Source organism: Callospermophilus lateralis, chromosome 13 (assembly GCF_048772815.1).
Source record: "Callospermophilus lateralis isolate mCalLat2 chromosome 13, mCalLat2.hap1, whole genome shotgun sequence".
NCBI lineage: Eukaryota > Metazoa > Chordata > Mammalia > Rodentia > Sciuridae > Callospermophilus > Callospermophilus lateralis.
Genome location: NC_135317.1, coordinates 60,173,358 through 60,197,073, shown reverse-complemented (window position 1 = coordinate 60,197,073; position 23,716 = coordinate 60,173,358). Strand labels below are relative to the sequence as shown.

The 23,716-nt window shown below is 36.9% G+C and overlaps 1 protein-coding gene across 2 annotated transcripts in view; it reads right to left on the bottom strand.

Moving 5' to 3' along the window:
* Nvl (nuclear VCP like) overlaps positions 1-23,252 on the bottom strand; it is a 107,829-nt gene extending 84,577 nt beyond the window's left edge. For both annotated transcript variants that reach the window (XM_076872956.1, XM_076872957.1), the window contains exons 1-5: positions 23,160-23,252; positions 16,372-16,445; positions 5,320-5,372; positions 5,143-5,242; positions 14-71 (exon numbers count right to left, since the gene is read on the bottom strand). In XM_076872956.1, coding sequence (XP_076729071.1) covers positions 14-71; positions 5,143-5,242; positions 5,320-5,372; positions 16,372-16,445; positions 23,160-23,216 — 342 coding nt within the window. In that variant the 5' untranslated portion in view covers positions 23,217-23,252. The remainder of the gene's footprint in view (positions 1-13; positions 72-5,142; positions 5,243-5,319; positions 5,373-16,371; positions 16,446-23,159) is intronic.
* Positions 23,253-23,716: the final 464 nt, after the last annotated feature.

Here is a 23,716-nt window from a genome sequence, read left to right as displayed (position 1 = left end):
ATGTCTGGCTTACCTGTGGATCTGGGTAATCTTCCACAATTGAATCATCCTCAGAATAGCTTTCAGTATACCTCAGTAAAAAGAGGGAAAATGTTTTAAATGCTTTTCTCCTAAAAAAATTACTACCCAAAGCAAGTTAAATATACTATGATAACATATTATGGCGATAAAGAGTTCAAGTTTTTGGGCTGGGTTGCGGCTCAGTGGTAGAGCACTTGCCTAGCATACATGAGACACTGGGTTCAATCCTCAGCATCACATTAAAAAAAAAGCGGGGGGGGGGGGGGGGGGGGGGGCTGGGATGTGGCTCAAGCGGTAACGCGTTCGCCTGGCATGCACGGGGCGCTGGGTTTGATCCTCAGCACTACATAAAAATAAAATAAAGTTGTTGTGTCTGCCGAAAACTGAAAAATAAATATTAAAGAAAAAAAAACACCTAAATAAACAAAATAAAGGTATTGTGTCCATCTACAACTAAAAAAAAAAAAATAAAAAAAAAAAGATTCAAGTTTTAAAATCAGAGAAACTGGGATACAAAAATCTATAAAATAATAAATAACATCCATCTCAAAGTTCTTAGTACATAGTAAAGGCTAAATAAATTGCAGTTATCTTTATTCCAGCAACAAATAAAAGTGAAATACAAATTCCCATCAGACCCAAGGGCCTCTTTTAAGAATATCAAACTCAGCAAGCTAATTAAGCACTTTGAATAAGAAATTCACAATTCAACCCATGTAACCAATTGCAACTTTGTGTTTGTTCAGAAGGGAAGTTGTGAAGAAATTTTTCATACAATATATCAAACTAGTTTAGCTCCTAATAACTACAAACTGAGAATATAGTCTCAGTTCATTATAACTGAAAATTGATATCTAATAGTTTCTGCTTCTATTTAATGGTTTCTCTTTTTTAAAATATTTTTAGTTGTAGATGGACACAATACCTTTATTTTATTCATTTATTTTTATGTGGTGCTGAGGATTGAACCCAGTGCCTCACATATGCTAGGCAAGCACTCTACCATTGAGCTACAACCCCAGAATGGTTTCTTTCTTTCTTTCTTTTAATTTTTTTTTTTAGTTGTAGTTGGACACAATACCTCTATTTTGTTTATTTTTATGTGGTGCTGAGGATGGAAGCCAGGCCCTGCATGTAGGAGGCAAATGCTCTATTGCTGAGCCACAACCCCAGCCTCCTCAGCATGGTTTCTTTAGATGATATTTAAATTAACAAAAAGACTATTCCTACTGGGCATCGTGGCCACATCTGTAATTCCAGTGACTATGAAGGCCGAAATGTGAGGATCTCAAGTTTAAAGCCAAGCTCAGCAACTCAGGAAGACCCTCAGCAACTTAGTGAGACCCTAATAAAAACAAAAAGGACTGGGGATATAGTCCAGTGGTAAAGCGCCCTGGATTCAATCCCTAGTACCCAAAGAAAAGGAGTTCAGAGCCAGCCTCAGCAACTTGGCAAGGCCCTAATCAACTCAATGAAATTCTGTCCTTAAATAAACACAAAAAAGGGCTGGGAATGTGGCTCAGTGGTTGAGTGCATCTGGGTTCAATCCCTGGTACCAAAAAAATAAGGCTGAGTGGTAAAGTGTTTGCCTAGCATGCACAAGGTTGTAGGTGGTATTTCCAGCACCAAGAAAACAAAGAGAATAAGAATAAACTGCAAAGCATTATACCAATAAATTCCACACTTCAGATGAAAGGACAAATTTATTTAAAAACACAACTCACAGGGTATGGTAGTGCCTGCCATTATCCCAGCTACTTGGGAGGTTGAGGTGAGAGGACTGTAAGTGTTAGGTTAGACTCAGCAATTTAGTGAGACCCCGTCTCGAAATAAAAAATAAAAAGGCCTGGGGATATAGCTCAGTAGTAGAACATTTCTGGGTTCAATCCCCAATACCACTCAAAAAAAAAAAAAAAAAAAATCACCAAAATTGACATTTAAGAAGGAAAAGGGGGCTGGGGTTGTGGCTCAGCAGTAGAGCACTCAGCAAGCATGTGCAAGGCACTGGGTTTGATCCTTAGTACCACATAAAAATAAATAAATAAAATAAAGGTATTGTGTCCAAGCACAACTAAGAAAAAAAAAATTTAAATTTTTTTAATGTAAATTTTTAAAAATTTATATGACAGCAGAATGCATTACAATTCTTATTACATATATAAAGCACAATTTTTCATATCTCTGGTTGAATACATAGTATATTCACACCAATTCATGTCTTCATACCTGTACTTTGGATAATAATGTCCATCACATTCCACCATCATTTCTAATCCCTCGCCACCTCCCTTTCCCTCAAACCTCTCTGCCCCATCTAGAGTTGTCTCCCATGCTCCCCCTCCCTATCCCACTATGAATCAGCCTCCTTATATCAGAGAAAACATTCAGCATTTGGTTTTGGGGGATTAGCTAACTTCACTTAGCATTATCTTCTCTAACTCCATCCATTTACCTGTAAATGCCATGATTTTATTCTCTTTAATTGCTGAGTAATATTCCATTGTGTATATATATATATTTATGTGTGTGTGTATATATATCTATATATGTATATACACACACACACACACACATATATATATATACACACACACACACACACACACACCACATTTTAATCCATTCATCTATTGAAGGACATTTAGGCTGGTTCCACAGTTTAGCTATTGTGAACTGTGCTGCTATAAACACTGATGTGGCTGTGTCCCTGTAGTATGTTGTTTTTAAGTCCTTTGGGTATAGACCGAGAAGGGGGATAGTTGGGTCAAATGGTGGTTCCATTCCCAATTTTCCAAGAAAACTCCATAATGCTTTCCATACTGGCTGTACCAATTTGCAGTCCCATCATCAGTGTATGAGTGTACCTTTTTCCGCACATCCTCACCAACACTTATTGTTGTTTGTATGCATAATAGCTGCCATTCTGACTGGAGTGAGTGATTGGAGTGGTTTTGATTTGCATTTCTCTAATTATTAATGGTGATGAAAAAAAAGTCACCAAAATTGACATTTAAGAGGAAAAGGGGTCTGAAGTTGTGGCTCAGCAATAGGGCATTCACCTAGCACGTGCGAGGCACTGGGTTTGATCCTTAGCACCACATAAAAATAAATAAGTAAAATAAAGGTATTGTGTCCAACCACAACTAAGAAAAAAAAAATTTAATAAAAAAAAGAAGAAAAAGATTTGAGAAACCATATCTATTAAAATTTATAAAAATTCTTCATAAAAGGAAAACTCTAAGCCTAGATGAATTCTAACATTCAAGAAAATAATTTTCATAGTTCTTTTTCATAAAACCGAGAACAACAGAACAGTTTCCAATTAATATCATGCACAGACAGGAAACAAATCAGTGGCTGCTTGGAAACAGGAATGGAAAGAAAAGTGAATTATAAATGAGGAGCCAGAAAACTTTTGAAGTTGATGGGAAATTTTGGCATCTTATTTATGGTGATGGTTTAGTGAGACAAACATATGTCAAAACAAAACAAACATTTTTAAAATATACAGCTTATTCTATCTCAGTGATAACATAAATTACTTTAAAGCCCTCAACATTATTTCTTCCTTTTTATTTATTTATTGATTGATTGCAGTAAAGGGGTTTGAACTCAGGGACCACACTAAAACTCAGCAACAAGCTGGGCATGATGGTGCACATCTATAATCCCAATAGCACGGGAAGCTGAGGCAGGAGGATTGTAAAAGCCAGGTCCTAAGCAACTCAGTGAGACCCTGTCTCTAAATAAAATACAAAATAAGGCTGGGGATGTGGCTCAGTGATCAAGTGACCCTAAGTTCAATCCCAGGTACCCCAAAAAATATAAAACAAACAAATAAACAACAATAACAAAAAAATTGGGCAACATCCCCAGACCTTTTCTTACTTTATTTTGAGATAGGGTTTGGCTAAACTGCCCAGGCTGACCTTGAACTAGGCAATCCTCCTATTTCAGCCTTCTAAGTCACTGGAATCATAAGCATACCCACATACACGGCCTTGACATTATTTCTTAAGCGATAAAATTAACTGACAACTTTTAATATATCTGGCATAATATTTGGGCAGAGAAAAGCAAAAGTAACAAAAGACAGCTCTGTTGATAATGCTAAAAGGTACACAAATAATTTGAATGCAATACGATATACTTATGATTATAATAAGTATCTATAACCAGGAGATAAGGAAACGCTATAAAGAGTGTTTAAGAACGCCAGGCATGGTGGCACATAACTGTAATCCCAGAAACTTGGGAGGCCAAGACAGAAAAATCACAAGGATAGCCTGGGCAACTTAATAAGACCCTATCACAGAATTTAAAAAATAAATAAAAAGGGCTATGGGTGTAGATCAGTGATAAAGTACCCCTGTGTTCAATCTCTAGAACCCTCCCAAAAAAGAATGTTTTAAGAACATCTTGCTGGGTATGGTGGCACACACCTATAATCCCAGCAGCTTGGGAGGCTGAGCAGGAGAATCATGAGTTCCAAGCCAGCAAAAGCAAGGCGCTAAGCAACTCTCTGTCTCTAAATAAAAATACAAAATAGGGCTGGGAATGTGGCTCAGTGGTCAAGTGCCCCTGAGTTGAATCCCTGTGCCCCCCCGCCCCCGCAAAAAAAGAAACAAAAAATCATTTCAACCGCTCCCCTCCCCCCTACTTTTTTACAATACTGGGGATCAAAGCCAGGATTTCACATATATTAGGCAAGTGCTCTACCACAAAGCTACATCCCCAGTCTCCCTTATAAAGATTATAAGACAGACTTGACAAATTGCGATGGCTAGCCTCAAACTTGTGATCCTCCTTCTCAACCTTCAGAATAGCTGGGATTACAGTTGTGTACCATTGGACCTAGCTTCAACTGACTCTTCAAGCTGAGTAGGAACTTATGAAAGGAAAATGAATACCACACAGAAAATCACCCTAAAAAAGCACAAAAAAGATACGTGAAGTCTTTGGGGAGCTGTAAGCATCCAATAAAACTAGAAAATAAGGTATGGAGAGATAAGTTAAGTATTATGCAGGGCCAAACTGCCAATGAAGTGCCAATGAAAGTTTTACAAGTATGAATATAACAATTCAAGGGGAAAAAAAAATCCTCCATTTTATAATACATACTCATTATCCTCTTCACCTTGCCTTGCTCTTTTTGCCAGATGTTCATCTTCTAATTCTGCCAGATTCTTCACTTCTTTCTCACTACTAATTATGCTGAATACTGAAAGAAAAAAAAAATGCCATGAGCCCAAACAGTTCTAATAACTACTAATTTAGCTCTAACAAGAAAAGACTCACCTTTTTCTACCTGAATCCTAAAAGCATTTCTTTTTCTTCGACCATAGTCTATACTAAAAAATAAATAAATAAATAAAGTTTAGTACAGTGGTCTCCATCAATATTTTTTTCATTAAGTTCAGTCTAAATGGTCACATGATATTGCATAAATATTTAATCATGCCACTCTTCACATTGCCATGAACCAATTTTTAAAGAATTTTTAAGTTCATATTTTTGCACTGCATTCTCTCAGTATTATTCCATACTTACAAGTTGATTTTCTTTGAATATTTTTAGTTTGCGATTTCAAACATCCCAAAATTTTGAAAGAATGTAATGAATATCCATATAACCTTTACCTAAAGTAAATCTTCACTTTGCTACATTTACTTTATTTCTCTCTACACTGACAGAATTTTTTTGGCAGAATCATTTGAAAATTAGTTACCGGCATTTCACCTCAAAAATTAGCATGCCTCTTTGTAAAAAAGGACATTTAACTACATAACCATAGTAAAATTAGCACACACAAGAAATTTAATATTGGGACTGGTTGTAGCTCAGTGGTATATCGCTTGCCTTGCATGCGTGAGGCACTGAGTTCAAATCTCAGCACCACAAAAAATAAATAAATAAAAATACTGTGTCCATCTACAACTAAAAAAGTATTTTAAAATGAAATTTAATACTGATAAAATATTATAAACTGCTCCCCCAAGATGTTCTTACATGGCTGGGCGCAGTGGTACATGCCTGTAATCCCAGAGGCTCAGGAGGTTGAAGCAGGAGGATTACAAGTTCAAAGCCAGCCTCAGCAAAGATGAGGCACTAAGAAACTCAGTAAGACCCTGTCTCTAAATAAAAGTAGGACTGGAGATGTGGCTCAGTGGTTAAGTGCCCCTGAGTTCAATCCGTGGTACCAAAACCAAAAACAAGCTGTTCTTGGATTTTTATTTTCTTTTAATTAGGGTCTAATCAAGGTTCATACATTCATTTTGTTCTCTTTAGACTCATTTAAATTATAATCATCTTTTCTTTGACAGATGTTTTTATTATTTTTTTTCTCTTTCACCTTTTTTATTGGTACATTATACTTGTACATATAATAAAATTGTTACATGTCCATACATGCACACAATATAACAATGTTATTTGGAATCACTCCTCAGCACTTCCCCCACTTCTTCCCTACCTTCCACCCCCTATCTTTTTTCCCTACTGATGTCCCTTTTATCTTCATGAGATCACCTTTCTTTTTCTTTTTTCTCTCTAGCTTCCACATACGAAAGAAAACATATGTCCTCTGATCTTCTGAGTTTGACTTATTATGCTTAACACAATGGTCTCCAGTTCCATTCATTTTCCTACAAATGACATAATTTCATTTTTCTTTATGGCTAAATAAAACTCTATTTTATATACATATATATATATATATATATATATACATACATACACATACACACCACATTTTCTTTACCCATTCATCCACTGATGAATACCCAGGCTGGTTACATAGTTTGGCTATCATGAATTGTGGTGCTATAAACATGGGTAAGCATGTATCACTGTAGTATGACCACTTTAATTCTTCAGGATAAATATTGAAGAGTAGGAAAACTAGGTCATGTGGTGGTTCCACGCGCAGTCTTTTGAGGAACCTCTGAACTAATTTCTAATAGTGGTTATACTCATTTACAATCCAACCTATAGTGTAAAGTGTTCCTTTTTCTCCAACATTTATTATTATTTGAATTCTTAATGACTGCCATTCTGATAGGTGTGAGATGAAATCTCTAAAGTTTTGATTTGCAATTCCCTAATTGCTAATGATGTTCAACATTTTCTCATATATTTGTTGGACATTTACATTTTTTCTTTTGAAAAGTGTCTGTTTAATTCATTTGGCCATTCATTAATTGGGTTATTTAATTTTTTGGTGAAAAAAAATTGAGTTCTTCATATGTTCTAGACATTAATCCTCTGCCAGAAGAGTAGCTAGATTTTCTTCCCTTCTGTAGGCTTTCTCTTCACATTCTTAATTGTTTCCTTTGCTGTGCCGAAGCTATTTAATTGGATGTCATCCCATTTATTAACTCTTGGCATTATTTCCTGAGCTTTAGGGATTCTATTGAGAAAGTTGTTGACTGTGCATATATGCTGCAGTGTTGACCGTACACTTTCTTTGATCCATTTTGAGTTGACTTTTGTGCAGGATGAGAGATAGGGGTCACGTTTCATTCTTCTACATATGGATAACCAGTTTTCCCAGCACCATTTGTTAAAAGGGTTAAGAGGGTTGTCTTTTCTCCAATGTGTTTTTAGCACCTTTGTCAACAGATCAGATGACTTTAGATGTGTAGGGTTTTTATCTCTGTGTCTTCTATTTTTTTTTTTTTTATTATTGGTTGTTCAAAACATTACAAAGCTCTTGACATATCATATTTCATACATTTGATTCTTCTATTCTGGGTCTATATGTCTGTTTTTATGCCTGTTCATGCTGTTATGCCCATTCATGATGTTACCATAGCCCTGAAATATAATTTGAAGTCTGGTATTATGATGCCTCTAGCATTGTTATTTTGGCTTAGAATTGCTTTATCTATTCTGGGTATTCTTCCAAATTAATTTCAGGATTGTTTTCTAGTTCTGTGAAGAATGTCATTGATATTTTGATGGGGACTACATTGAATCTGTATGTTGCTTTTGGCAGTATGGTCATTTTAATAATATTAATTCTGTCTATCCATGAACATGGGAGGTCTTTCCATCTTCTGAGGTCTTCAATTTATTTCTTCAGGATTTTATAGTTTTCACTATAGAGGTCTTTCACCTCCTTGGTTAGATTCATTCCTAGGGTTTTTTTGTTTGTCTGTCTGTTTTGTTTTTGTTTTGAGGCTATTATCAATTAAATGGTTTCTTGATTTATTTTTTAGCAGATTCATTGTTGGTATACAGGAAGTATGTTGCCTACTACCTTGCCAAATTTGTTTATTAGCTCTAGCAGTTTTTTGGTGGAGTTCTTTTGATCTTCTGCAAACAGACGTTGACATTTCTAAAAGGCTCAGACCAGTTAATTCATAAAATTTCCTGTAATCTAGATCTATTTTGTATTTTCTCACTATTAAATTCAAGCTAAGCATTTCTAGCAAGATCATATAGTAAAGATGACAGATGAAAGCTTGATAAGGAAAAGAATATTTATATAACTTCAGAGTAAATTCTTAAAAATTATATATATGCATGTGCTGGGGAAAAGGGAAATGCAGAAAAATCCAAATGTAGGGATTTAATATATAAAAACTATGTTGTAATCTTTTTTTTTTTAATATTTATTTTTTAGTTATCGGTGGACACAACATCTTTGTTTGTATGTGGTGCTGAGGATCGAACCCGGGCCGCACGCATGCCAGGCGAGCGAGCTACCACTTGAGCCACATCCCCAGCCCTGTTGTAATCTTCAAGTGTCAAAATCATGAAAAACAAGGAAAAGCTGAGCCACCAGTACAGATTAAAGGAGACTAAAAAGACAAAACAACCAAGTATGATCTTGGATTGTATTTTGGTGTAGGGAAAAAATCCACAAAACAATAAAGGACATTAATGGGACAATAGGCAAAATATGAATACAAATTAGATAATATTATCATATAACCATTATTTTTTCTAGTTTTAATTAATGAACTACAGTTATGTAATAGAAAGTCTTTGTACTGTGGTAGTAGAAGCAAATGTGACTCCATTTTGTTATATGACTTCATCCTGTAAAACAACCATGCCAAGTAAAAGAGTCATGACTGGGGCAAGATGTTCTTTTTCTTTTGCTATAGACACCTTTAAGAACACGGAACTACCTAATGGGGTATTGTTTCTGTAACTAGAGTAACGGGGCTCTGTTTCTGTAACTGGGGTGACTGGGATAACTGTGATTGGTTAAGCTTCCCTCTGCTTGACTGCACTGTCCCGCTTCTGTAACCCGGCTTGCTTGCATTGGCTAGACCCCCCAACCCCGAAACATCCCTTTTTCGGTTTTCAGGCTTATAAGGAGTGCCTTTGCAATTGTTCGGGGCTGATTAGAGGAACACCTTTATGTTCTGGTCAGCCGCCACCGGTGTGCTTCAATAAAGGCTTGATTCAATTATACATGAATGGTCTGGAAGTCAGTTTATGAAACCCTGGGACAAAGCTTTAACTATAACAGTTCTACTAGAGGCACAGACCAGCTACTTTGCTGGTTGAAGCAGGAGGATCCACATTTGAGGCTAGCAACTTAGCGAGACTACGTCTCAAAAAATTTTAAAAAAGGCTACAAAGTGTAGGTCATTAACGTGTGTGCCTAGCAAACTGGAGGTCCTGATTCAATTCCATATTACCCCCCCACACACACACACACACACAAATTTTTGTTCTTTTGAAAACAGACAATAGGTAAGGAATACATGGGTTTTCTTTGTATATGCTATTCTTTCAACTTTTCTTTAAGTTTACTATTCTTTCAATTTTTCTTTAAGTTTGAAAATATATCAAAATAAAAAGCTTTAAATAAAGCAAATATTGTACTAAATCATGGCCATTTAAAAAAGCAATTTTTGGCAGGGAGCAGTGGTGTACACCTTTATTCCCAGAAGCTGGGAAGGCTGAGGCAGGAGGTTTGCAAGTTCAAGACCAGCCTCAGCAACTTACAGGGCTCTAAGCAACTTGGACCATCAAAAATATATATAAATAAAAAGGATTGGGGATGTGGTTCAATGGTTAAGGGATCCTGAGTTCAATCCCTGATGTAAAAAAAAAAAAAAGGCAATTTATCGGTTGGATTGTAACTCAGCAGTACAGCACCTGCCTACCATGTATGAGCATGTATGAAGCCCTAGGTTCAATCTGGAGTAATGCAAAAATAAATAAATTAATTTAAAAAGCAACTTAATTGGGAGGCTGAGGCAGAAAAATCACAAATCTGAAAGCCTGGATAACTCAGTGAGACCGTATCTCAGAAAATAAAAAACGCAATGGAAAAGGAAATTGAGCAAAATGTTAAAGTAATACAAATATATCAATACAAAGTTTATCCTTCCAAACAGGTTTATACTTTTAAAAATCAATTAACTAATTTAAATGGGGAATGGGCTATAAACCATTAAGTTGAAATACTTCTATTAGCAGCAAATCATATGAAAATTTGAGAAAACTGAAAACACAAACCTTAAGACAATAAAAAAGGCTAATAATAGTCACCTACTAAACCTTATATTAAGGAAGAAACACCTACCAAGTGACAGTCAATATTCAGAACACTAATCCTTACCTCTTTCAACAGTATTACTCTTCTGAACTGAACTTAATAAAACTCAATCAAAAGCATCTAGCAGAACAACCTACAATAAAAATTAATTAAAAAAAAAAAAGCATCTAGCAATCAACATATACCTAACACTAAAAAGAGAACTGGAAAATGACTGTAACTAAAAACAGAAGGTACAACCATGAATCTAAAACAAAAGATCTAAAACAAAACCATTTTACTAACCTAATTTAAAAAAACAACTAAGAACATATATAGATAGCATAATTTATAGCACTGCTTATGTGATATTCAAATATCAAAAACTAAGGATTTTATATTGATATACAAAGTTTTCTTTCCCTTCAATCCCCAAGACCAAAAAAAAAAAAAAGTCTCCTCCATGCTGTCATAGAACTTAATCCATGGGCCTAACCTTTGTTTTATAGTTACTGGTGACTGTTTATCTTCCTCTACTTCTGGACTGTGAATTTCTGATTTACATTTATTTTCATATCTACTATAGCATATGAAACTGCCCTTATATAAAACAGGCACTTAATAAGTATCTGTTATAATATGAAAAATCAAAAGCTCCTGATATCTGATAGGAATGCTACAGTATAAAATGGGAAAATCTGCATGACACACGACCTGGTATAAATCATATATTACTCTGCTATATTTCACTAAATAATCACTAACATGAGACAAAACAATTTCAATGTCTCTGAAAATGAGCTACATTATTCTGCTTCTAAATGAAGATCCAAGAATCTACTCCTATTTTTGGCACACATTTTTCAACCTATCAGAATAAAATCTTGGTATGATTTGAATGACAAAGACGAAAGAAAAAGCCCTTTCCATACTGAAATTAGCAATAATGGCTCTAATTTCTTTGAGATCCCATTTTTGAAAAGCCATGAATCAAGCATGTAATTCTGAACCCTGCTGGCTCAGCAAATTTTTACTTATAAATTATTCATAGTAGGTGAGCATAATTTCAGAACTATGTAAATATATTATCTAGTAATAAAAAAGGGAAAGAAATGAAAGTACTAAATAAAAACTTAAATGACTAACTAAAGGCACAAGAATTCCTTACAAATGAGCACTTCAAATGCTCTCTCCAAAGCCACTGTGCTATCTTACAATATTAACATGAAGTTCCTCAATAAACCCCTCCATCTGACCCCTTACCATTCCCTGAAAAGAACTAATCTTGTCCCCTCTTTTGATAATTTCACTTTGATAATTAAGCTGTCTAGGAACTAACAGTTATTTATTCACTCAGTCACTTATTCATTCAACTCCTCTGATTTTACCAACAAACACTGAGTGTTGACCTCCCTTGGAGAACTAGCCAAGAGCCTGGAACCCAAAGAAGATACTATTCAGGCACTATAAAAATTCTGCCTTTATGCAGGGCACTGTGGTGTGCATACTTGTCAACATATCCTAGCAAATCCACAGGCTGAGGCAAGAAGATCTCAATCTGGCAACTTTGTAAGACCTTATCGCAAAACACAAAATTTAAAAAAGAAAGGACTAGGGATGTAGTTGAGTGGTAAAGCACCAAAAATAAAAATAACTCTTCCTAGTTGGACAAACATACACACATATTATGGTGACATGCAATAACAGAAAGCAATCAAGACAATCATGGGGTATGTATATATAAGAAAGAGAGGAGAGACAGAGAGAATGTGTGTGTGTGTGTGTGTTTGTGAGAGAAAAAGAGAGATTACAAATTGTTATTAGATATTATTGGCACATGTAATACAAGGCAGGCAAACAGGAAGAACTAGATCATGAGACCTTTTCTTTTTTCTTTCTCTTTTTTGGTACCAGTGATTGAACTCAGGGGCACTCGACAACTGAGCCACATCCCCACCCCTGTTTTGTATTTTATTTAGAGACAGGGTCTCATTGAGTTACTTAGTGCCTCAGTGTTGCTCAGACTAGCGCTGAACCCCCGATTCTCCTGTCTCAGCCTCCCCAGCTGCTGGGATACAGCCCGGCCAGATCATGAGACCTTTAAGCAGTTGGAAAAAAAAAAATCACTGGTACATACAAAAGACAAGTGAAGGCTCTGAAGGCTTATAAAATAGGGGCATAACAAGGTTGAATAAGCACTCTAAAGAGATTACTTTGAGACCAATGTGATTCTGCAACCTGTATACTCAGAAAAATGAGAAATTATATCCCATCTGATTTAAATGTATGATATGTCAAGGTCATTGTATTGTCATGTGTAACTAATTAAAACAAGTAAAATTTTTTTTTAAAAATTAAAAAATTTTTAAAAAGAGATTACTTTGATAGCTGTGGTGTGGCTGGTTTAGAAGAGTAGTTTTCAGTGGAGGTGGTAACACATCTAGAAAACATTTTGAAAATTAGAGGGGTGATTTGAGGTGTCACATGTTGGGGAATAGTATGGCAATTTAGTGAGTGTGGTCATTAATTGCTGGATACTCTATGTGCTAAACAATCCCACCCTTCTTCATTACTTTCAGTTGTTCTACCAAATATTTGTGATGATGCAAAACTTGTTTATATAGTTCACTGAGACCACCAAGAACATTGTGGTCATGGTATCTGAGATGCCCACGGAACACATTTATATCAGTCTGCACTTGTTGTTATCATAGTCATACTTATATAAACTCAATCTTCTGATTGCCATTATAATTTCTATTGTCACAATAGGCTTGAGCACCTATGGATTTGAGAACCAGTGTATTAAAGTAGGGGTCGGCAAACTCTGTAAAAGGGCCAGAAGGCAAATATTTAGGCATTAAAGGTCATATTGTCACTGATGAAACTACTGAACTCTACCTTTATAACACAAAAGCAAAAACATAAATAAACAAAACCACTTAATTAATGGACACAATTTTCATGTATCCTAAAATATTCTGAAACATTTTTTAAACCATTTAAAAATGTAAAACCGGGCTGGGGATGTGGCTCAAGCGGTAGTGCGCTCGCCTGGCATGCTTGCAGTCCGGGTTCGATCCTTAGCACCACATACAAAGAAAGATGTTGTGTCTGCCGAATACTAAAAAATATTTAAAAATATATATACTCTCTCTCTCTCTAAAAAATAAATAAATAAATAAAAATGTAAAACCAAATCCAAATGCAGTTACACATGCCTATAATACCAATTACTCAGAAGCAGAGGCAGGAGGATCACAGTTACAAGGTCAAACTCAGCAACTTAGCAGGACCCTATCTCAAAATACGAAATGAAAAGGGGTAAGGATGTGGTTCAGTTGTAAAGAGCCCCTGAGTTCAATCTCTAGCACAATAAAAAAAATTTAAAATAAATCCAGTAAAACCATTAAAAACATGTCAGGCTGGTCTGGCATAAGGGCCATAGTTTGGTAACTATGAATTAGAGAGGAAGGCAAGCTAAATGTATAAGAAGTTGAAGCCAGGCACATGCTGGTAATCCCAGCAACTCAGGAGGCTAAGGCAGGTGGATCACGAATTCAAAGTCAGCTTCAGCAACTTAGCAAGGCGCTAAGCAACTTAGAGACACACTGTCTCAAAATGAAACACAAAAAGGGCTGGGGATGTGGATCAGTGGTTAAGTGCCCCTGGGTTCAATCCCTGGCATAAAAAAAAAAAAAAAAAAAGCATGAGAGGTTGAAACGAAGTCTAAACAAGAAATATAGAGGCTCTGAATTAAACCAATAATGGGTGGAGAAGAGGGAGAAAAGCCACCACCAAATATTTAAAAGATAACAGCAAGGCTTGGTGACTTACTGTAGATGTGCATGTAAGAGAGGATGGCTAGATAGAAACAGGAAGAAAAAACAAGGTATTTAACCTGAGTGATTAAATGAGTGACTGTACTATCAACTAAGGAAAAAGAAAAAAAAAAAGAGTTACCTGGGAGTGAAGGTAACATTCATTATCTGCTCTCTTTTGCTGATACCCTAAACTCTGCCCCTTTATGCCCTCTCCCAGTGACACCACCTGCTATTTTAGATCCACTCCCTCACTCCCATCTCCAGTTAAAAAAAAAAAAAGTCTTTGTTTAAAAAAAAAAAAAAAACACCAAGTGGCAAGGCAATTCATACATTTCATTGAATAAATGGTGGAAACAGCAGCAAGCTTAAACCACTCATGAAGTAAATTTTGATGAAAAAAAGAAGAAATATTGAGCAAAAGCAAAAGTGGAATATATAAATTTTTTAAAAAGTCTTTTTAGTTATCTTCTTTTCATACTTCTTAAAACAAGAGTTGGTACTGGGAAGCCTGCCTTCCTCTCTAATTCACAGTTACCAAACTATGGCCCTTATGCCAAACCAGCCTATCACATTTGTAATGCACTAAAAATGGTTTTACTGTATTTATTTTTTAATTTTTTTATTATACTAGGGATTGAATTCAGGGGCACTTTACTACAGAGCCACATCCTCACCTCTTTTCATTTTGTACTTTGAGATAGGGTCCTGCTAAGTTGCTACTATTAACAAATATCTAAAAACATAGAAATGGCTTTGGGACTGGGCAAAGGGTAGACGCTACAAGAATTTTGAGGCATATGTTAGGAAAAAAACCTAGAATGCTGACCAGGCACAGTGGCACATGCCTGTAATCCCAGCTACTCAGGAGGCTGAGGCAGAAGGATCACAAATTCAAGGCCAACATGGGCAACTTAGTGAGACCCCGTATCAAAATAAAATTGCAAAAGAGCTGGGGATGTAGCTCAGTGATAAAGCAGCCCTGGGGTCAATCCACAGTATCAAAAGAAAGCCCAGAAGAACAGAATTTGGGGAATAACATGAAGAACTTGTGCAATGAGTTGAACGGGTATCTCCCACAAACTCATACGTTGAAGTTATAATCCCCAGTACTTGAGAACATAACTGTACTAGAGACAGAGCATTTAGAAGTGATTAAGATAACATGAGATCACATGGATGGGCTACAATTCATTATGATTGGTGTGCTTATAAGAAAAGATTAGGACACAGATAGGTATTCACAGAAGAAAGTCCATGTGAAGACAAAGAAACAAACCCTACTGAAGTCTTCATCTTGGACTTCTAGCCTCCAGAACTGTGAGCAATTAAACTTATTATTTAAGTCATCCAGTCAATATACTTTGTTACAGCAGCCTATAGCAAACAAATTCATAGACTAAGGAGGAAAAAAAAATAAAGACACTGAAAACAAAGCAGAGTCAATGAAAAATAAGAAAGAGAAGATGTGGGATTAAAAACAAAAAAGAATTTAATCTTCAGTGGAAAGTCTAAGTGAATGATATATTTCTAGATTAAAACACTGAAGGAGGGCTGGGGTTGTGGCTCAGAGGTACAGTGCTTTCCTAGAACACTTGAGGCACTGGCTTCGATCCCCAGCACCACTTAAAAAAACTAACTAAATAAAATAAAGATATTATGAACATTTGCAACTAAAAATATTTTTAAAAACCAACAACAACAACAAAAAAAAAAAACTGAAGGAGATAATTACTGATAGTTTTGCTTTTCTAATGAAGCCAGAAAGAAAGTAATATCTCTATCTCCTGACCAGACAGTGTGAGAGGCTGAAAGGTAAAAAGTAGCCATCACCCCTAGTGAAAAGAACAGCTCACTGCATATAATAGATGCTTACAGACATCATATAACATGAATTGAATTCCAAAGCATATGGATTGAAGAGGTAATGCTAGTAGTCATTGATGTCAACTGGAAATTTAAGCTGGATGGAAACTTTTACAGTGGTAAAAGTGGGGAAGCAAGGATCTAGAAACTACATTTTTTTACCTGTACATTCTTTGCAAATCAGATGCTAAGATTCCAGTGTCCACATATTTGCCACATCTATTACTGGTGAGGTACTAAAACAGAAAATATGAAAAACATAAAACACTCAATATTTCAAACTCTGTGATTATCAAGAAACAAGAGACCAAGCTATTAAAACATTATACTTTAAATTCTTCATTAATAAAGTATACCAAAATAATTTTTTAAAAAATCACCAAATAATTCTCAATTTTAAATCAGAATTTAATCAACAATATTAATCACCATTACAACACAAGAATATTAATAACTAGACAGCTTTATAGTAGTGAGTGTGGGCTTACTATAACCAATGTTCCCAAATACAACAGAATACAGCAGTAAACTGTTGGGAATGAGAAAGACAGTAGAATGAATCAGACATAACTTTCCTATGTTCATATATGAATACACAACCATTGTAACTCCATATTATGAACAAACAACAAGAATGGGAAGTTATACTCCATGTATGTATGATATGCCAAATACATTCTACTATAAAGTATAACTTAAAAGAACAAATTAAAAAAAAAAATTTTTTTTTTAAAGCCAGCCTCAGCAACATAGTAAGGCTCTAGGCAATTCAGCAAGACCTTGTTTCTAAATAAAATATTAAAAAGGGCTGGGAATATGGCTTAGTGGTTAAGTGCTCCTGGGTTCATCCCAAGGCTCCTGCCTCCCCCCCAAAAATTATTGATTATTTAAGAATGAAATACAAATATATTAATTTTCATTTGATTTTTGTATATTGTTTTTCAAAAAGTTAATAAAGTTGTTTGGACTAACTTCTTACTAAGTTACTTGAACATCACTACTTAACAGAGAGATTACCTATTACTGGTGACCTAGGGATACTATAAAAAAACTACTGAGACCCTAAAGTCCCTGTGAACTAAAAGAGTTTGGGAACCTCTGTTGAGAGTCACAGCCGAAGGGGCCCCAGCAAACTTCCAGCTGCCAGCTGATAATTGGCTCACAGCGGCCCCAGCAAACTTCTAGCTGCCAACTGATTGGCTCCTCTGTGGTGATGCTCATTGGGCTGTTTCCCCGCCCTTTCAGACCACAGAGCTGCTCATTGGGGGACTTTTTTTGGCTCTGCCCAAGCGACCCAGCCAATCAGCCTCAAGAGCAGGAGGAGTGGAGGAGGTGGAGAGGCTTGTGGGAAGCCGATGGTGGCAGTTGGGCTCTGAAGGTTTTTCCTGAGGAGCTGTGTGGTTTGGTGTATGTGTTCTAAAAATAAAGTTCGTTTCTTTTGACAAGTGGCTCCTGAATTGTGCCCAGCCAGACTGCGGCATTATATACACTGCACTTTATTGTGGGGAGCCATTCTCACACGTGACTGGGCAACTCCTGGTTTGGGTCTGAGGCGCTCTGGCTAAACTGTGTCGGAGCTTTCCCAGCCCTCTCCTGGTGCGAGAGCCTGTCCGTGTGGGGGTGTGACTGACCACTGACCCCAGGGGCCAATCACTGACCCTGACCTTGGAGTGTAGCCCCCCTCAACCTTCATTGGATGGAATTCTCCCCTGAATTTCTTGTACCCAATAAAAAGCTACTCCCTGGCGTGCTCCCTCTCTCTCTCTCCTGCTAGCCCTGAGTAATCTTTGCTGCCCTACCGGGTGGTTCGAGGTGAAAACTAGAGGGGGAGCCGTCTCAGACCTGGTCATTGAAAAAGGTAACTGAGTCTGTGTGTTTATTTCGATCTCAGTAGTTAACTTTTATGCCAAGAATCTCATTAATGAAATAAGTGTGCTGGTCACATGGTGGAACTTTATGAAATCTAAAAGGTATTGAAATAAATTTCTTCCAACATTTTGGTAACAAAACAGACAATGTTTCTCCAAAGACTTGTGCTATCTACATGATCTGTTTGCTCTGATAACCACTAATCACAAAAACTTACTCAATGGAATAATTAGAAAAATTATCTAACACCATGCATGGGTTTGAATCAATTTTAATATCCAATCCTAGAAACATTCTACAAATCTTAAGATTTAAAAAAATAAGTCTCTGTTCTGATTTGTAAAAGATATCTTTTTATGACAATATCCATAACATCAACAAGTACATGTTAAGGCTAGTATCATCTTCTTTTGTGACTTTTGTTGTTGTTGTTCTTGTTGTTTTAAGAAAGAGTTAAAAGCCAGACTTCTTTAGGGCTTTGAACGGTACCTACATAAAAATGAGAGTGCAGTGAACATAATGTTCAGTCCTACAGTCAGGATGCAGTCGCTCCTTCCCATTCTACAAGATACTGTACCTTTCCATCAAGTGTCACCAAACGAGCCAAAACTCTGTATTTTTCGCCACATGTTATTCTACCTGCAGCACCAAAATAACTAGTAATGGAGTTTTTCAGATGATTAAGTTGTAACTCCTGATCTGCTAAGTTATTCAGAATCTCTGTGTTGAGTTCCTCAAATTGATAATCTTCTTTGCCTTCATCATCTTTACAATTTCTAGAGTTCTGAGTCTGGAGTGCTCTTCTCGGAAGACAACCTCTTCTTCTCCGCAAATGTGGTATTGCAGCAGGCCAAGATCTTCCTGTGCGAGTTCTTTTTCTGGAGTCAGACAACCCATAATGCCTAGAAATGCTAGATGAGGTAGTTTGTTTTGCACTGGAAGCACCTGTGAAATCCACATCTGAGGTATTAGAAGAATGTGCAGGACCCTCAGTTCTCCCTATAGAACAAGGTAAATCCAAGGTAGGACTCTCTGTAACTGATTCCTTATCCAATGGTGGCTCAGCAGTTTTTTGAATCATTTTTCTTGTGATGGGCCAGGAGGACGACCTACAGATTTTTTCTTTCCTTTTTTTTCTATTCCATTGCTTGCTTCTCCTGAATCAGATATAGGTTTGGATGCCTTTCTGCCTTTAATTTTAAATTCATGGGATGTTCCTTCAGGTTCTTCTGATACTAGCCTTAACATATACTTGTTGATGTTATGGATATTGTCATAAAAAGATATCTTTTACAAATCAGAACAGAGACTTATTTTTTTAAATCTTAAGATTTATAGAATGTTTCTAGGATTGGATATTAAAATTGATTCAAACCCATGCATGGTGTTAGATAATTTTTCTAATTATTCCATTGAGTAAGTATTTGTGATTAGTGGTTATCAGAGCAAACAGATCATGTAGATAGCACAAGTCTTTGGAGAAACATTGTTTGTTTTGTTACCAAAATGTTGGAAGAAATTTATTTCAATACCTTTTAGATTTCATAAAGTGCAGTGTATATAATGCCGCAGTCTGGCTGGGCACAATTCAGGAGCCACTTGTCAAAAGAAATGAACTTTATTTTTAGAACACACACACCAAACCACACAGCTCCTCAGGAAAAATCTTCAGAGCCCAACTGCCACCACCGGCTTCCCACAAGCCTCTCAACCTCCCCCACTCCTCCTGCTCTTAAAGCTGACTGGCTGGGTTGCTTGGGCAGAGCCAAAAAAAGTCCCCCAATGAGCAGCTCTGTGGTCTGAAAGGGCGGGGAAACAGCCCAATGAGCATTACCACAGGGGAGCCAATCAGTTGGCAGCTAGACGTTTGCTGGGGCCACTGTGAGCCAATCATCAGCTAGCAACTGAAAGTTTGCTGGCAGCTGAAAGTTTGCTGGCAGCTGGAAGTTTGCTGGGGCCCCTTCGGCTGTGGCTCTCAACATCCTCTATCTTAGGCACTGTTCTCAGGCCTTTTAGTTTCTCTTAAAATACTCTTATGAGGCAGATATTAGCCTTCACATTTTATAGGTAAAAAAGTTTAAATGAGGCTTAAAAAGTTTAATTACTTGTCAAGCATCATATAATATATTGAAGGGGCAGAATTTAAGTTAGACTGTCTATCAGCCTATGTATTTCAATATTTGCTAATATCCAGTCTGACTTTCTCACTTCATACAACTTTTTTTCCAAGCACATGGCAACAGATTCAGTACCCCAAACTGGATCATTCTAGATCATCTTCCCCTTCTCTGGCCTCCTACAGCATTTTGCCATTTGCTGCAGTTATTTTAAATTATACTAATCGTGTGTATCTCATAACTGCTGTAAAAAAAAAAAAAAAAAAAAAAGGTAGCAGGGGATGTCGCTCAGTGTACAGCATTTGCCTACAATGTGATAGGACCTGGATTTGATCCCTAGCACCACAAAATATAAGTCTAATTTCCATTAAAAAAAAAAAAAAAAAAAAAAGAGAGAGAGAGGGAAAGAAAGAAACAGAGGGGCTGGGGTTGTGGCTCACCTAGCACGAGCAGGGCACTGGGTTTGATCCTCATCAGCACATAAAAATAAATAAATAAATAAAATAAAGGTATTGTGTCCAACTAAAACTAAAAAATATTTTTTTAAAAAAGGAAAGAAATAGAATAGAAGATGTCTAAAATACTCCACTAAGTGGAAAAAAAAAAATCAAGCAGAAGAAAATGTCTTATTAAAAAAAGAATAAATATATAAGTATGTATAGGCATACAAAATCTTTAGAAAATACAATAGAAACTCTCCATGGTCACCACTAGAAAGAACACAGATGATAGGACTTCATTTCATTTTAAGTCCATCTGTCCCTTTTTTATTTTGTTTAAAAGATGGAATCTCACTACATTGCCCAGTCTGGCCCAAAACTCCTAGGTTCAAATGATCTTCCTGCCTCAACCTGGTGAGTAGCTGCTACGACAGGCCTGGACCACTACACCCAGCTTTGTCCCTTTCATTTTAAGCCATAAGACCTATTATTTTTACAATGAACCCAAGTGAAAACTATAAAATTGATAATGTCAAGATGAAAAGCAGTCAACTGTGGGCAGGACTGAGAAAAGACCACTTAATTCAACAGTGCTCAGTGACCTGAATACAGTGAAGTAGTAAGTTGTGGGACTATCTATAGGAAGAGTAATTCAAGAGTGAGTAAACAGCAAGAACAAAGGTCCTGTGCTTGGCATCTATAAGAAAGTCAATGTGGTTAAGACTGAGTAAATAAGGGAGAGAGCAAATGGAAACTATAGGGACAGAAAAATAGAGGCACTTCTTTAGATTGGATTTTACTCCAGGTGTCCCAAACCCCATTAAAGCATTTTGTTTTGTTTTGTTTGGGGTACCAGGGATTGAACCCAGGGGCACTTAACCACTGAGCTATATCCCCAGTCCTTTTTTATATTTTATTTAGAGTCAGGGTCTCTCTAAGTTGCTTAGGCCCTTGCTAAATTGCTGAGGCTGGCTTTGAACTCACAATCCTCACGCCTCAGCCTCCTGAGCTGCTGGGATTACAGGCATACACCATTGCACATGGCTTATTGAATGGTTTTCAGCAGAGCTCTGACAAGCTCCAATTTAGCCTTTAAAACAATCTCTGGCTGCTCTGTGGGGAATAGATTTTAGGTAAAAGAAGAATCAAAGACATCGGTTAGATGGCTATTGCAATTATATAACAAGGAGATTGGTGGTTTGGAATTGCATAGTTGGAGGAAGAGATTGTTAAGTGCTTGGATTTGGAATATACACTAATTTAAAGGTAAAGCCAACCAAATTGTTGATGAGTTGAATATGGGAGTGAAAGAAAGGAGTTAGAATGATCCTTAAGGTTTTTGTTAACAAATGGGATGGAGGGTGGAGTCATTTCCTGAAATCCAGAACACTAACATACATTTGGAGGAAAAATCAAAAGATTGGTTCAGACATGTTAAGTTGGAGATAGCTATTGGACAGACATTCAAGAAAAGAATCAACTAGGCAACCGGATATACCAATCTGAAATCCAAAATTAAAACCTGGACTGTAGATACAAGTTTAAGAATCATGAATATGTAGATAATATTTGAAGGTATAAAACTGGATGAGATAACCATGAAGTAGAGAAAGATAAGTGAGGAGAATGTGGAAAGAGGAGGAAAGAGACGTAAGAAACCAGAGTGCAATGAGAAGCTGAGGAAGGAGGTCGAAGGTTCAAGGAACCAGAGGCTGGGGCCACTTCCAACATTTCGAGGCCAGTAGAAAAGGATCCAAAAAGGAGATAGAAGAATGACTGATAAGGTAAATGCAAAACAAATTAAGTATATAGATCATAAACTCTGATATGAAAGAATATATCTCCCTTCTTTTAACTCAGATTGTTTGCTGACCATACCATTTGCCACATATTGCTTTCTACTAATGGTAATAAAAATGAACAAAGTGGGAAGGGAAGAGAGGCGGCATGGGGTTTGAAATGATAGTGGAATGTGATGGACATTATTATCCAAAGTACACGTATGAAGACACGAATTGGTGTGAATATACTTTGTAACAACAGAGATATGAAAAATTGTGCTCTATATGTGTAATAAGAATTGCAATGCATTCCACTGTCACATATGAACAAAAATTAATTTTAAAAGCAAATAAAAAATAAAAATAAAAAAGCCAAGTAAGGAACCTATTATAATCGTCTAACCCGTGCTTCCTTTTTTACTGTTTCACAATTTGACAGCTACCCCTCTGAGAACCGCTCATTAACGTTTTCTTTATGACCCTCTGAGGGCGTCAGAAGAAAGTTTGTGTACAAGACATGGTGGTTATCATTGTCAGGCGAATTCCAGTCTTCGCCCCACCGTAGTGAGAGAAAGCCATGTCTTACCCTCAAAGGAGTAGAGCTGTCGACAGACTCCATGCCCGAACCCAAACTAGAAGGGAATAAGGCAGGAAGCTAGTCGAGTTTGTCCTTAAAAAGAAAAGCAACGCCCTGGGGTGGAGACTAGAGACCGCTGCGAGGCAGAAACAAGCAAAATACATACCTGGATGATGCGCTGCTTCAGTTTATTATCCACGAACGCTGCGGGTCTCGGCTTCATTACTTCTATCTCGAGGCCTCAGTTCCGGCCGCCAGTACCACATGAACCGGGGGCCTTCTCGAGGCTGTCCGCAGCAATCGCCGTCCTCGCCGCACCCGAAATGTTCCCCGCCTGGCCTAAACTGCGTCGTTTTCCTCAAGACAAGTGTACTACGAGTGAGGTGGGTGAGGACTACTATGGAAAAGAAAACGAAAACCTCAGGGAGTTCGTAATATTATTTTTTTCAGGCTTATCCAATACGCCTTGGACGATTAGGCCCCCTTTGAATATGCTCAACTTTATTGGTTCCCACTTAGGTGGACAAAGACCCGCGGCAGCGGAGGAGTGATTCCATCTTAGGCCCACCGAGATTCTCGCAGCTGGTGGTTAATTTGGTTTCTTTTGTCACGTCTAGCCTTCCCAGCCACACCCTTTTCGAATACAGAATTAGTCTTAGGGGAGAACTTGAAAAAAACCAAAGATACCATGGATGGTTAAATTAGGATAAAAGAGTCTGGGTG